Source organism: Scatophagus argus, chromosome 11 (assembly GCF_020382885.2).
Source record: "Scatophagus argus isolate fScaArg1 chromosome 11, fScaArg1.pri, whole genome shotgun sequence".
Lineage (NCBI taxonomy): Eukaryota > Metazoa > Chordata > Actinopteri > Scatophagidae > Scatophagus > Scatophagus argus.
In genome coordinates, this window is record NC_058503.1 from 18,249,248 (window position 1) to 18,265,868 (window position 16,621).

At 39.5% G+C, this 16,621-nt stretch overlaps 1 protein-coding gene across 2 annotated transcripts in view; it reads left to right on the forward strand.

Moving 5' to 3' along the window:
• Window positions 1–275: 275 nt before the first annotated feature.
• pard3bb (par-3 family cell polarity regulator beta b) overlaps window positions 276–16,621 on the forward strand; it is a 167,326-nt gene continuing 150,980 nt past the window's right edge. For both annotated transcript variants that reach the window (XM_046404893.1, XM_046404894.1), the window contains exons 1-2: window positions 276–1,584; window positions 10,664–10,765. In XM_046404893.1, coding sequence (XP_046260849.1) covers window positions 1,468–1,584; window positions 10,664–10,765 — 219 coding nt within the window. In that variant the 5' untranslated portion in view covers window positions 276–1,467. The remainder of the gene's footprint in view (window positions 1,585–10,663; window positions 10,766–16,621) is intronic.

The window sequence follows — 16,621 nt, forward strand, 5'->3', positions numbered from 1 at the left end:
AAAGCAGCCAGCTACAGGATTAAAGTGCATCTTACATGCTACTGCGTCAACAATAACAATCTAATGGCAAAATATATATTGTGAATACTTTAATGCGTTATTCAAATAAAGTGTGACTACGTTTTCCAACACTGCAACTACAATGTTTTCCCAATAGATTAATTCACATCACTCTTCTCTTACTAGTGGCTGTAACTTGTCACCAGTGATTCTGTTGTCTTCCCTGCACACATGATGTTACAGAGACTGCGTGGTTCCATGCCTGACCTCTCTGCTCTCTCACTGGACCAGTAATCGCAGTACTTCCCCTTTAAGAAAGTGACAGTAACGAGCGCTGGAGAAGCTGGTCAGGAACTGGCCAGGAGCGGACGGCAGTGAAGGAATCTCCAAACTTTTTCCCAGCACACAGTGCCGCGGTCCGTTTACTGTCTAACTTCGCCTTCGGCTTGTCCACGACTGTCAAAAATAACGGCTGCGTTGCCATACTGTGTGTGTGTCGCTGAGAAAGTGGATGCTACTGGGCGCTTGGAAGAACGAAACTTGCTAGAGGAAAAACTTATGGAGTGATGCCCGAGCGACTGCATCCCTCCCTCCAAAGTTCAGCTAAGGTGGCTAACGTTAGCTAGCTCAGGACTCAGCTTGCTAATCCTGGTGTGGAAAGTTTGGAAGAACTTTTGTTCGTATGTCAAAACAAGTAGTAACAAATCACCTGATGTAGCTGAGGAAGGCTTGAGGGAAACTAATACTTGTGGAAAACTTAACGTTATCATCCTTGGCTTGTTGTCTTAGCCCGACCCGGTTACAATATCAAGCTAATCATTTTTAGCCAAGTGGAGCTAGCTGACAGACAGCTAGCCTCTGGAAAAGTGAAGTTATCCAGAGCTTGTGAGCTCAAACTCAGTCAGAAATGACACGACATACAAATTTCGTCTACCAGCTAGCAGCTAACTCCACCGTGAAAAGACTGCAGTGTTTTTAACGTTTTGGGACCAGCTGAGTAGTATCAACACGTACTGGATGCTACTTGAGATGTGAAGTGATGAGGCTGAGCGATAACCCTGATGACCGCATCATGAGAAAGTAATATCGGAGCCGGATGTACTTCATTCCTGTCATTATTATTACTTTGCCTTGTGCTCGGTAGGAATGGCATGGACAGACAGTAAACAGATTTGACAGATACTAAGGAGCTCTGTTGAATGTGGGCAACTTTTTACAAGCCGTGTGACTTCTGAAGGAGCTGGGTCGAGTGTTTTGGTCTGTACTGTTGATCCCAAGCCGCTCAGTTATCATCAACTCTGCATTTTTTTGTTTGTTTTTTTATTTTGCCATTTCAGTTTGGCCACATCCCTGCCTCTTTATTGAGAGTTTCTGGGGGCCATTCCAACTTAAGGTTTGTAGTCTTCTTGCATTATCATCAGGCACATCCACAGGGCCTGCATCTTGGATGAAGAGGAGAGTGCTGTCATGAAGGTGACAGTGACATTTGGACAGACAGGTGTGGTGGTACCCTGCAAGGAGGGGTGGACCGTGAGAGACCTCATCCAGCAAGCCACGCAGAGATACAGAAAACTCCTGGAACAGGTACGGTTCATACACTTGAAATGTGCGTTTCCTTACGATTACCACAATGGCTGAAACTAATCATTATTTTCATTACTGATTAATCTTCCTATTATTTAACATTAATTGTATGAAATCTTAAAAAAAAGGGAAAATTGCACATCACAACTTCCCAGAGATCAGATGACGTTTTCAGATTGATTCTTTTGCCCAACGCTCCATAACCCAAAGACTCCATTTACTGTCACAAATGGGAAAGAAAAGCAGCAATTCCTTATATTTAAGAAGCTGGAACCAGCAGATTTTTGTGTGGAGAAAAAGATTACAGCAACTAATCGATTATTAGAAGAATTAATTTTCTATTGGGCGACTTATCAACTAATCCCTGCAGCTCTAATTACCACTTTATGGAAAATAACAACAACATTATTATTATTATTGTTGTTATTGTTATTGGATAAACGCTTCTTTGCTCAATGCACAAACAATGTTAAATAGTTTTTGAGGGATATGTGGTCTTAAAATGCAAACTAGTACGCCAGATTTTCCCAAAGATGTTGGTTTTTGAATAGATGCAGAAAGAAAGAAATCACACGTATATATTGCTCAAGTATTGCTTAAGATATTTTGTAACTGCTTCCAGTAAAATACTAGTACAGTATTGAGTGTTGACATTACAGTTAGTGTATGGCAGGTTTAATCACCTTGTACATCACCTGGAAGGCACATGAATCTTTGTAATTGTTCTTTGTTCATGTTCATTACTACAAAACAGTCCAGTGGGCTCAAGAACATGAACAAAAGCACAAATAAATGTAATTTTAACTTTTCTTAGTCTGTTTGACCTTTGAGCCATTAGTTAGCTACATTATTCATTCGTCAGAAGTACTTTTGTAATAATGTGTAAAGATTTTATGAACTCCTGAAAGACTTAGAAAAAGAGGCGAGACAACTTTTTATGAAACAGCACTTTCATAACATTTGAGGTTTTCCCTGAAGTCATAAAAGAATAATCAAAAGCTCTGTCATTTTTTTACACCATGAAAGGGCCATATGATTTTCACATCACAAAGTCTTGGGAAATTAGACAAAGCCATGGAGGTCCGGTTCTCCATAATTGCTGTATAAAAAATTAAAAGCATATCTGATATGAATTGTGATGGTGGAGACAGGAGCGGGCATGAGTCGTTCCCACTTTAGTTGTGAGTGTAAAATGCAAATGACTCCCTCTGGTTATTCCTTTATGACTGCTGTTGATTCCTGGCACTGCTCTCAGGACAGGAACCCTGTGACCCCCATCAGACGACCAAATCTTCTCAGTGACTCGCTTCATATTGGTTCTATTATTCAAAGAGCACACCAGTCATATAGAGAGATGGCCTCAGTTGTGATTGAGGGAGAGATGTTGGCGCTGTGTTTGTGTTTATGTGAAACAGACTTTTTTGCTTCCTAATCTACTTCCTCTACCTGTAAACCACCCCTCCCCTCCTTCATCATATTTAGTATTATTTTCTTCTCATAAGCACGTTACCTATTCACCTTTTACATAGTTCTACAACTGCTCTTCCCTGTTCATTTGAACGCTTCTTCCTATTTGAACACTTCCTCCTTTACTCTCTGTTCTCCTATCGTGAGAGAACTCTGTTCTGCCCAGAAGAAGGGATCAATAGCCTACTTTTTAAATTTATTTTGGTCTATAAACTTACAGCAGCGGGCTGTAAGCGAGAGGAATATATACAGCTTTTTCTACTGGTGTCATTTTAAGTGTTCAGACTTAAAATTCTTCTCACTTTTTGAGTGAGAAAATATAAATGCTAATGATACAGCAGCTATTTTACATATTGTTAACATTTGTGGAAAACGGTGTCAGATTTAAGGTTTCTGGGTTGGTATTTCCTTATGTAGCTGCTGACTGACATCTGAAGGCCTTTTTCACATTTTGGTGTTTTGTAGCAGGAAAAGAGCAGGTGTGCCTGATAACATTAAACACAACTGCATTCCATTTAGATTGTTCCAGGGTCCTAGTGTTGGGAATAATGGCTAAGTGGGACATAGGTGTTGCACTGGTATACCACAGTCTGAGAGGTATGGTATGTGTTATTTAAAAAATTGAAGTTTATTTCAAGTTATATTTTGTGAAATTATAGTATTCCATAACCATACTGGGACCCGTGATGAAGGCGAGTCATCATTAATGAAATTTCCAACTTGTGCCTAACAAACTATAGGCCAACTGCCACCACTTGGAAAATGAAAGCTTGTTGTGGTTACCACTGCATGTTCCTTACTGTACTGTATGAGCTGACACTATTAATCTGAACAAAAGTTTCACTCACCCGTGGTAACATTAATGTATTTGATCTTGTCACTGAAAAAAACTGCATTTATTCTATTTGGTAATTGCAATTTTGACTTCAAAACAAGGCAATATAAACTAATTTCTTGGTAGAAGTGAATTTTAACTTCAGTTTTGCTTTTGAAAGTGAAAAACAAAAGATTAATAGGAACCATATTGCAGTGCAGTTTATCTCTAGTCTAAAAAAGGGGTAGCAATGTTTTAGGCGTTATTGATGTTCACTGAGGACAGAGTGAGTGCCCAGAGTGTGTTTTCCTGCAGCTACAATGTGTGTGATGATGCACCTCCCTGCTCTATTGATTAGGTCTCCGAGTGTTTAAATACTTTGTTTCCTGCATGTGTGATGTAATGCTTTGATAAGCGTATACACACACTGTGCGTGTTATGCCCTGTTCTCCCACAGCTCATCTTATTTGTCTTCTCTCCTCCCTCTCTTCTTTCTGTCCTCCTACTCTCTCTTGCACCTTTGTCAGCACTTTGCGGCCTCCCATTATAATTTTTGTTTTTGCTTCTCCTGCTGTCATTCTTCCCACTTTTTGATAGTGTCGGCCTCTTTAGCTTCCCTTTTCGTTGTTTGACGTTATATAGATATACATATATATATATATATATATATATATATATATATAAATATTTTCCTTTTGTTTGTGTTCCCTTTTCTTTCTTACTCCCCCTTTCACCTCTGTTGACTGCCTCATCTTGAACTTCCTTCTCCTTCCTCATTCCTCCTCCCTGGGATGGAGAATACTCATTCTCCTTAATTGCTTCATCTCTTCCCCCTTTGTATTTGTTTCTGTGTATTTTTCTTGCTCTCTTCTCATCACTCAGTCATTTCCCTGCAACACTAATCTGTTGTAGCTGTGTAATTATGGTTGATAATGTGTTCCAGGATTAGAAAGTCAGGATATGTGTGTGTTGTCGAGCAGTCCAGTCCCTAATCCTTCCTCCCAGTGCTAGGCAAATCATGTTTTTAAATTGTCACAGAGACAGCTCGCTTTCGGTCTGTCTCTTTCTCTCTACCCCTCCCCCTTATCTGCTTCATCCTACTCAGAAAGTATGCTGCTTGTATTAAAAACATTTTTTAATCTTGTGTGTTCCAGCACACATCCATTGTAGCTAACTGACTCTTATCAGCTGCTTTGTTAGGAGTTCCCACAGCTGTGCTTAAGAGGCGCTAACACTTAGAATAGACATTAAAGCTACGTTTTAGTGAGGGATCCTTGAGCTTTAGTCTTGAGTCGAGTTGCAGAGAGGATTTATTTTGTGTTTTAGTTGCATATTTTTGAGTTTCACATTGGTCACAGCCTAATTATTAGAATTTGTATACTCTCTTGTATTACCCAGCATGGAACCAAAGGAGACAGTGCTGATGTGTTTGTATGTAGGATACACCAGACTTTGTTCTACTACTGCACTGGGAAGTCTCTTCTAAGCAGAGTTTTACAGAAACACATTTTTTAAAATGAAACTGCTTTATTCTGCACTTTTTCCAGTTTTAATTACCAGGTTGTTTTGTGATCTGAAAACAAGAGACCTCTGCTGATAGTTTGCGTGTCAGAAAAGACCTCATGAACGATAAATCCTGAATGAATCCCAATATTGTTATCATGGATGTTAGCCATCCACTGGCTGTCCCATGATGCCTTGGTTGAGTCTGTGACAGGCTGCGCACCTGACTTATCAGGTTTAAAGAGAACAGAATGGACATGCACCAAAAAAAAAAAGTTATTCTAAATTCTTATGTCAGCGTTCTGAATGAAATTTTGAAGTGTCAGACCATTTGTTACAGTACATACTCAGTACATCATGGTACATCACGATCTGTAATTATTTGTTATAAAACCAAGAAGCAAAAACAGCTTCCTGACAGCTATAATAAAGGAGCTGTCACACTTGATGGATGAGGCAAAGCAGAAATTGTGGTATGGGAAAAGGACAATGAAAGTAGTATCAAAAAATAAATAAAACCTAACCTAACCATAAAACCATTTGAAGCAATCAGAACAAAGATGTTGAAGGTAAAAATGGAGATAGCGTTTCCAGAGTGGGTGGGTGGGGGTTGAGGTTGTTTTTTGTGGGGAGTTGTCAGGAAGTTATCAGCTTGTTGACGGACTTCTTAATTACCTTTGGCCAAACAGACAAGTGTGTGGTTCTGTGTTTACAGATGCCTGTTAATGTAGTTTAGTCTGCTGTGTTTGGTGTCATTTGAAACTGTAAAAACACATCAGCATATCATTGCATATATTCATTTTTTTAAGTAAAATGTGGTTTGCGATGCCTCGCTCCACTATATATGCAGTATATGTTTGTGGTCTAGAATATATCTGTACTTGACACAGTATTGGTGCTAATAGTCCAAATATGAGAACAAACTTTGAAACTAGTTGCTTTTGTAAGCTGGCAGTGTGTATGCCAGTGTGTGTGTATGTGTGTAAGCATGTCTTTGCTTACACTTGCATGTATAGATTTTAAGGTGGATGTGTATGAAAGGGTTCCTGCCTGTGTGGGTGTCTCCCGTAGTTCCATTAGGCAGGGTTAAGAATGCTGATGAGGCGTGGCCAAACAGGCTGATAAAATCGTAAAACGCCCTGGCCTTGCGCCAGAGCACAGGCAATTATTCCTGAGAGGGAGGGAGGGGAAGGGAGGAGACACGCGCCGTCCTCTCTGCAGACACACCGCAGGAATGTGTTCGTCCAACCTGACTTCTGTTCTGTTCTATTCTATTCTGTTCTGTTCTGTTTTGTTTTGGTAGGGTAGGATGGCACACATGATTTTCCATATTAATGTGACAAGCTTGTCACAGCTAGACCACTAATATACTGTATTAGATGAATGCCCTTCTGTGCAGATCATCCTGTCTGGTTGTATTTCCTGTTTTACAGTCCATATTAATTATCATAAAATGTCTGCTCATCACACAGTGTTAAAAAAGTTCTAACATTCATATTTATCAATTCTGACTAGTAGATAAGATGCTAAAGAAATCTGATTTTGAACCACCGAGATGCACCTTGACTCACTGTGAATAATCACCATTTTCATAGCTGAAATTTGGAATGCTGAATTCTGAAACACTAGCATGGTGAGTAATAGCGTGGCGTGGCATTTAAAACAGCAATTCTCTTGCCTGGTCACAAGATGGGTCAAGGGACAATTTCACTCGTATTCAGTTATTTTTCCACTGCATCAGTACTCACTGCCTCTACAAAGTCATGCTTTGTAGCTCTAACGCTTTATGTTACTGGCATAACAGACCTGCTTGATGAAATTGTGATAATTCCAGAACCCTCAGTTTTAGTCGAGGGCCTTATTATTGGATATTGGATATGATATTCTTTTCCAGTGGAATCGATGAGAGCTGCCAGAGCCGATTCAGCTGCAAGTGTGTGTAACAGCTGCCTTTTACATTTTATATAAATGGCATGAGTGCTCCAGAATTTGCTTAAATGAATCCTGGATCAGTATATTATGTTGTACCCAAGTCAACTTGTTTGCATTGCCTCCAGTTTTGACAGCAGCAAGCGTACCAAACTCGTATCAATTAGATTAAGAATGGGACAACCCTGGGGGTTACTGACAACCCTGAATCATCTGCGTATTGTTTTCATTCTAGTGAGAATTTACCTCAACCTAATAATAATTTCTAGATTATGTCCTCAGAGTAGAGTGCCAAACACTGCCCAGTATCTGTTACAGTATCAAGGAAAACACTGTATTAAGTGCTAATCTCCACGATTTTCAGATTGGATTAGTGTGTTTACAGCTGTTATCTTTAGTCCTACAATATCTGAGGTTTTTAAAGTGCCAGGCTTGGGAGGCACAGGGTTGACGCAGTTCACAAAAAATCTGTAACACATTATCCATACACTCCTCCTGAATATCAGATTATATCAGTGCGCTCACAGCTCTTATCTCTCTACCTCTCTATTTCTTGTCTTCAAGCTGTATGGCTTGCCCACTGTAACAGCAGATCAAAGGCGGTTGTTGACCTAAAAACAACAGCAGGTTTCATTTTTCTTCTGTAAGTAAAACCTGTAATTTGATTGTGATTCCTGTGACCTGACTCACATGTGCTGTGATCAGTTTAATATTTTAAATAATGCTGGAGGTGGAGGTTGAAAACATCACATACTCTAATGGTAACCTCATGTAGTGCTGCTGCTGATGCTAACTGATTAAGTCATTAATGTATTCGTTTATTTATGATTATTGATTAAGGTAAGTATGTAAGGATTTTTTGGTAAAATTGAATCATATTTTATAATTTATTAATTAGTAATGTTTTTAAATTGCTAATATGGTTATTAATAAGAATAGATTATTGTCAGTTGGGTAATTGTTTCGACTCTAGTGCAGTAGCACTGGGGGGGAAACTAGTAGAGAATCAAAAGATCTAATACAGACCAAACAAAATATTACACTGCACAGGGTGCTTGATTACTAACCATGCTAATCAGGCAAGGTGAGCAAACTGCTCTGAGGCCTCAGATCCTCCGGACCCCTGAAAGCTCCATGTTTATGATGTGTCAATTGGCCTGTTGTAATCTTATGAATTGCTAATTTGTTTGGGATCCTGCGCCTCTAAAGCACAATGTAACATGAAATGAAAAATGCAATGTATAGTCAGCTGTGTGGACTGTACTGTGGGTCCGCAGGGCCTGACTGGGCCCACTGTGCCCCCTCAGAGCGCCGATGTGTTGTCCCAGACTTAATATGCCCCAAAATGCCTATTTCTCATGTGTCTGGCCCAGGTGTTGACCCAGTCATTGTTACAGTGTAGTTATACAGTGAGGTAGGAAGGGAGGGGAGGGTCTATAGGGATTGACAATTTAACAGTATAAACAGCCGCAATGTCAGAGTCTTGTGTAGCAGTGATGGTTAAATGGTGGTTGGTTTGTGATGTAATAAAAAGAAAACTGTGTTTGTTTTTCATGGAGTGAGGTAACACTTAAGTTGGGTTAAATTCTCTATCTTAAGTGAGCAAACACAGCCATATTTGTTGATTATTATTACAAGTAGCAGGGAAGAATGTCTACATTTAAGAGTTAACTTCAGTAATTTTGATCTTGAGTTTTTCCTCATGTAACACATCAGCAGGTGGAACATGCAAAGTCCAGTTTTAAAGTTTTAAACTTTATCTTATCTTATTGTTGTTTATTTTGTTTAATTGATTTTGGTTTGGTCTGTTTGCACTATGTTTTTTTTCTCCATGTTATCTGTATTGCAATTCATTCTCCTTGTATGAGCACCTTGTGACCTTGTTCAGAAAGGTGCTATGTAAATAAAGATTGCAAAAGAAAACAAAACTGACTCCTGAGCAAGTAAATTGAGCTGAACTGTAGGGAGAGTCTTTCCAATGCACACAGTAACGCACACGTGAATATTGCTTTGCTTGCCTGATTTAATAAACCTAGTGAAAACTGAATCAAGTTGTGGTCTATTTGTTTTGCAGTGCTGGTACTTGGTGATGTATATTTCAATGCTGCTCCCTGTTTGCATTACTGTTTTACTTGATTTGGCGTAATTTGTGTACTTTAATCACAATTTATCAGATGTGACTGAGTGGCACCCCACTTCATTTGAAAGTGTCAGTGAAATTGTTGATTTATATTTAAAACATGAGAAAAGAAGTTATTTCTCTAACCGGATATCATGAATAAATGTACAAAGAAATGTATTACACTATAAAATGAACTATTACAAAGAGCTTTGTCGCAGAGCAAAGTTTAGAGTAGGAGCTGGTACTGAGTAGTGGTACTGTGCTGCAGTGATATCCAGGGACATAGAGCACCTTGTTCTATCTTATCCAATCCCTGATGACACTTTTTGAAAAGCACTGACAAGCACCTGACCCTGAAAGAGTGATTTAATGGAGCAGTACCCTGTAACGTTTTGAGTCATACCTTTCCTTAGGCTATTTGTGGGTTTTGTGTGTGTGTGTGTGTGTGTTGTCTAAATACGTTGTTCAACAACCAGCTCTACGTAGTCAGCTGTCCAGTGCAGTGTCGATGTGATTAATCACAGACCCAACACAGCGGAGAAAGGGAGTGAGCCAGGCTGGAGTTGTAATCTGTACAAGGCACCTAGGGGAAAGATGTGGAAGATGTTAGGAGGAAAGAAACAAAGTAGACGGCAGGAATGGGGAGGGGGAGCTGAGGTATATAAAGGAGGAGCAGAGTGAAGGAGTCGTTGACCAGTAGTGGAGGCCTTTTGTTGTGAGCACTGATTTAGTGTCATTTTAAGAAAATTGTTGTTTTCCATGTTGTTTTTTCTAAAAAAAAAAAAAAAATCCCAAATTTATTGTACTACCTGAAGTCAAAGTAATTGTTTCTTTATCGTATATGCAGCCTCTGAATAAAAATCTAAAACATTCAAACTATGCAAAAAACATTTTTCAAACCATCTTGCTATTCCGAACCTGCTATGAAAATGAAAGTGCTCTTCCGTGTTGTGTTTGCAATCATCCCTCCCTGTGTTAAACCCTAATTTAGAAACTTGTTTTTGAACAAAATGCATCACATTAAAGAGGTTTCATTCACTGCTTCACATCTACAAGATAGAATTAAAAAAAACCAATTCCACACTTTCGATTACTTTTTGATTATCTTATGCCTGCAGACACACATTTAAAGAAGTATTTAGATATACTGTACATGTGCATATTCTGTAATAGGGAGAGTGGTCAGCCACTGACAGGTTTATTCACACTTTATGTATTTATGTTGGTTGTGCCCTGTGTTACAGGAAGGAGAGTTCCTGGTCCGGACTCACCACGTTGAATACTGTGACGGGGGGATTCTGGACCCAGATGACATACTCAGTGATTTGGTAGAGGACAAAGATAAGGTAAGAACCTTTTGGGGTAGAATGTGATAATGTGTTAACTCCTGCTTTTAGTCTGACAAATAATTAAATACATTGATTCAATCATTTTGCTTCATTTAATGACAATGTCTTGAATATAAAAGTGCAGAAAGAGTGAACAAGGAATTTTAGGGGTTTTATGTGACTTAAAACTAACAACCATGTGACATTAGGGCAGACACGTTAGACTTCACTAGTTTTTAATTAAAACAGGCTGTTAACTGAATGACTAACAGTAAGAAGAGTATAGTGCATGCATGATGTAACTAACCAAATGTCTGGCCAGGCAGGCCCTAAAGAGAAGACACAAGTGCCAGGCAACGCTTGTACTCAAAATCAACCATTTTTATGTCTTCAGTCTTTTTTGCTACCTGTCCGATAACTCTTAATCCATTTCATTTATACCTTTATGTTAATCACAGAATATTGTGTGTGTGCATGTGCTTGTATGAGGAAGTGGGTGCCTTGTATTTTGTGTGTGTGTGCTCGCTTGCACTCTAGAGTATTGAGCTGCAGTAGCCTATAAGCCACTCCTTTGGATAGAATATTGCCTCATAAGCAAAATTCAAAGGGAAAGTGTTTTAACTCGCCTTCAGCGTTCGGCAGTGTCATTAGCAATTCACTTTTGGAGACTTTGCAAACTCAATCCATATATTCTCCGTTTTTCTTATTTTTCCCCTGAGGAATGTGTCATTTTTCATTTCCCCCCTGGAAAGTCTAGTGTTTTTTTTCACACCATCTGAGAGACTCCGGCATTATTAGAATGTGATGAGTGACCTAGATTAAGGGCTTTTTGAACCATGACTTAGGACCTTAAATGAATCTTGAACCTTCTCTTGGTGCCTCTGCACATTAAAGCACTATCAACATGTTTTAATGAGCCTCTGTCCTATGGTGAACTGAATTTTTCATTTAGGTCACAGCTTAAAAAAGTTGAAGAAGCCACTGGCTAGAAAATATAATGTACAGGATATTTCTCTGTCCTCTGCACATGCTGTATGCCTTTAAGGATGTATAAATTCTGCAGGATGTGTTGGAGATTCTCTGAACTAATTAAGAAAAAAGTTGCATAAGTTGGCAATTTCTTGAGGGCCTGTAAGAACCTTTGGGAAGAACTGAAGTGATCTCTTTATACAGGACTCAGGCCTCTGTTTGAGTCAGAATAATAATTCTTCTGGTTCAAATCTTGATTTTTACATCCTGTGACCAAAATAATTTTGTTAGCATCAGTCTAGCTTGATGAAAAATATTTGTAAGCTTATAACCAGTTTTTGCCTTTCGAGGATGAGCCTGACTTGCTGTATCCGCTGCAGAAAAGTGGCTGATGGGAACTGTCTTCATACAATAAAAGAATAATATTTCCATGTGACAATTTTGTAAATAAATAAATATATTGTTCTGTCTGCTGGCTGAGTTTTCCTGATGACCTCTCCTGTATCAAAGTTGGTTGTTGGTGGGGTTACATGCTGCACTAAGCTGCAACACAGAGGCCATATGACTCAATGACAGGAGTAATAACAGAGTCAGGAGACCATGGACCTGACCTGGGGGATTTCTATTATGAAAGCCTGTTGCCATGGTTTTGTAGAAACTCAGAGAGCAGCATGCACTGGTCCGACTTGCCTTTTGCCATGTTGGAATGAAAAAAATACTGTCTGGGGCATGTAAACTATTTTCTGCTAACAATCTTTCAGTGCAGCGCTCTGTATTTTAAGGATACCAGTAAACAGTTGAGTGATACAATGCTTGCATTCACTACACCTTTAAGGGTTTCCAGGGCAGTTTGGCCTCAATGGGCACAAAGCCAGATGCCCCTGCCTCCAGGAGGTGGTGGTTTGTGCTGTTACTATGGAGATAAAGTGTTCCAAACATGTTAGCGAGGTACCTGCAGTTAGTGACATTCAGAGCTGGTTATAACACCTTGCAGACGCACACCGCTTTGTGTTAATGCAATGGCAGTTTAATGTGTTGGTGTTTCCATGTGAGCTAGAGGAGTGTAGTCAGCTGGGTACAGATCTCCTCCAAGTGTGTCAGGGTGGATGTGGGTGGAGAACAGTAGGTGCGTTGCATGTTGTGTATCTCGTATGTGTGTCCAAGGCGCTTCAGTGGGTATAACATTAACATTACAGAACCTGATGGTCAGTGCTGATTCAGACTTTCTCCAGTTCAGTAGCGCATTCATTCAGATGCAAGCAGGTTGCTTGTTATCATGTTGAAAAATATTTGTGTGGCTTTTGCTGCTTTTTAAGCAGCAAAGAATGAAGTAAGCTGTAAGTAATAAGCTCTCATGGCAGGAGGGGACTGAGAGACAGTGGTGATTTAGTACACCCAGTTCCCCTTGAAAACTCACTGAGAAAAAACATTGGGTTAATGAGTTAATGTCAGAAAGGGGGAAGGATGTCAGTCTGGTTTGAAATACAATTATTATATAAGCACTGGATCATTTGAATAGTGAGTTTAGAGTTGAAGCTGGTTTAGCAGGTTTCTGTACTGTGGATGGAGCTGACTGTCAGCATGTGTGTGTGTGTTGGGGGCGTGTTTGTCTCTACCGTGTCTCTCTCCCTCTCCTCATATTCACTCAAAAAGGATAGTAATGCTTTCTGTTAATGTCCTTTGAATGTAGTGAAGCTGCACAAAACTAAAATATGTTTGCAGTGCAGAAACCAAATATAAAAGTACGTGCATACTCCAAAACACACTTTTCAATACTGAGATCAAATAAAGTGCCACACACTAATTCCCCAGACACACATATGCTCTCTCTCTCACACACACACAAATAAACCGCAAAGAATGATACCCAGCTATACACACTTCTGAGCACCAGAGATTGCATATGAAATGAAAGTGTGAAATATTCATTGGATTCTGGAGCGAGGCTCTCATAGTATTACTGTGCTGAGATTAATAAATGGCTCATAATCCCAGATGAGTGTTTTACTGTAGGCAGACTCAGACTGCCTGGCTTTAGGTTTATAACCACAAAGAAAACAGAGGAGGGTTTTGAGGTCTGCTGAAGACAGAGGTCAAAGATACAGTTTCAGAAATCCATGGTTTAAATATACCCAAGTGATACATTTAAGAGAGAGAGAAAGCTCAAAGTTATCAAGGTTTGACTTGATATTGACATGGCAGCTGTCAGGAAATGTGGGTGTGTGTTATTTAAATTGAGGATATGTATCTGTGTAGGTCCTTTGAGGAAGCACACATATAACTTACAGCTATTTACCCTTTGTTAAATTTAATGAGAAGATTGAAACGTATTTCATCTCTATAATTTCATATCTGTGTGTCTAGAACAGAGATGGCTCATCCAAACTGTCTGTGTCAAAAGTCAAAGTTGTGTCAAAGTTATGTTCAGGAGCTGTGGTCAGACCTTTCCATAAACACTGACTGTCAGCTGAATGACAGAACATCAAATAATTTTTCGACCCTCAACGCAACCCCAATCGTACCTCAAAAGAAATCTTACAACCTGCAGCAGGTGAAAAATAGTGTGGAGAAAAATATTTTTATGTGTGTGGTGTGTGAGTTTACCTTTAGACCAGTGCCCACAACTCCCACCCACACTCCCACCTTTTTTCTCCATTACCCTAATGTCTCCCTTGCATGTTGTTTTTCAAGCCCCTCACAGCTTTATGCCAAAGAAAATGAAAAGTAAGCAGGAAGTATGGATTCCCATCAGCATTTTCCGTGTAGCTGGATATGTAATTCTTAATGTATTTTCCCCAACTTGTATGTATTGCAGAAACAGCCTTTACAGAGACCAGTGTTTGTTTAAAAGGTTAGCTGGTAATGGAGAGAGAGGGGAGGAATGTTGTGGCCTTGTATGATATTGATGTTTGTTGTGGGACATTAATAACACATACTCTTGATCAAATACGCTCACACACAAACAAACGGCATGCATCCCTTTGCATACATCAGTGTTAAACATAAATATTCTTTTTCAAGCATGCATGCACATGCAGGCATCCAGTTCCACCTTTCAAATCCATTCTGTGACTTTTTCAGTACACAGTGTGTTCATTTATGCGTTGATATGAAGTGTGTTCTTTGCACACAGAGCAGGCTTAATATTGTATTGTGACTGTATTTAGATGAGACGGTAGACCTGGGGAGGATATGCATTGCTACACCTCCTCCTGAGTGGATCTGACCGAGAAGTTGAGGAAACACTGTGGTAGCAGCTTGTCAGTCACAAGGCAGCCACACCCTGAAGGGCCTGTCCCTGTCGTTTTCTCCGTCCTCAGTCCTGACAGTTGTGCTAACGTAGTACATAAAGTTGACAGTTTGTAGGTTGAGTTGCTTTTTTCGCATCGAGTTGCTTTTCGATGGCTAATTAGTGCATATTTTTGCGGGTTGGGTGGTATGGATTAGCTCTTGTAGTGGGACAGCTAGGTTCAGGTGCTAAAAATGATGATCGTTGCATGACTAATCGTGTATGTCTCACAGATGAAGGCATGTATTTATTTGCATTTGTTTAAAACTTACTTAAAACAATAACTCGTCTACCATTTTGTCATTTGAATATTTGTGACTGCATAGCCGTGATACATTTCTATACTACATACATGATTGCAATCTGTATTAGGAGAGTAAAGCAGGGCAGACTGATATATTCTTGTCATTATTTTAATGATTGACACTGTACTGCAAGGTATATTCAGTGCCTTGGAAGTTTTCATCTCTCATTCCTCTGATCTGCGCTTTAATAACCTTGTCTCAGATTAATTTCTTGAGTTAACAAACCTGACATGGACATCAGAAGAAAGGGTTTGTTAGATCTCTGATGTTCCTGGGGTTCTCCTGTGGGCACCTTCTCAGAGGAGTTTAGTTCAGCTAGGCCCTACCCTTCAATGCCATAACAGTGTAATTTCCTCTGGAGCTGTTTGTAAATTGCCTTGCTAATACTGTTAATTACACTTTGAATTGATCAAACTTGAAACTTGTCTGGTGTTTATATTGTCTGGCTGGCTGCTGAGATGAAACAACCTTTAAAATGTCTGACTTGGAGATGTTAGGATGGACAGTTGATGGACTCAAGCCAACTCGGTGGGAGTGCATTGTGTGTCTGCCTGTGTGTGTTTTCACTCAAGTGTGTATGTGTTAGTTTTCCAATCAGCCAATACCGCTTGCAGCAGTTCATTTCCCGGGTTTTGTTAATGTTTAAACAATGTTCTCATTTTCTCTCGTTAACTTTCTTTTGTTTTTTCTTCTGATTTCCTTTCTTTTTTTCTGGCCCATTGTGCCATCACATGGGGGTTAGTAGGAGCAGAAGGGACAGACAGAGGGCCAGGCTGACTTTCACATAGGCAGCGTCTGTGGTAGTGACCTTCTGACTAAAAATTCCTTTCGAATGTGCAATGAAGATAAACTTTAACTTTATATAAAACTGAGGAAGACCAGCGTTCAGGATTTGTTTGGTTCTAAATGCAGTAATTTCATTTTGAATGTCTTATAATAGCCCTCATTTCCTTTTTTTCCTAAACTCTAATCCTACTTTGAAATGATTTATCTGCTAGTTAAACCTAAATAATTAGAATAACTAAAGGTCAGTACGATACCAGGATCATTAACAAAGTATCCAAATTTCTGATAATGAGGACATTATTCAGAGCAGGTTTCCTGTTATCAGCAGGCCCTTCCCTCCCTTCTGTGCTCTCTAATTCTACAGTTTTCCATATTCATGATTATGAGAAACATGCGACGGTTGGTGAATAAGACAAGCTGCTGCTGCGGATGATGATGATGTCGATGCAGCTTTGTCAAACTTGCTAATTTCTCTCAGTCTCTGTCTAAGCACCGCTTTTGTAACTTATAGCAGGCTCACGCATT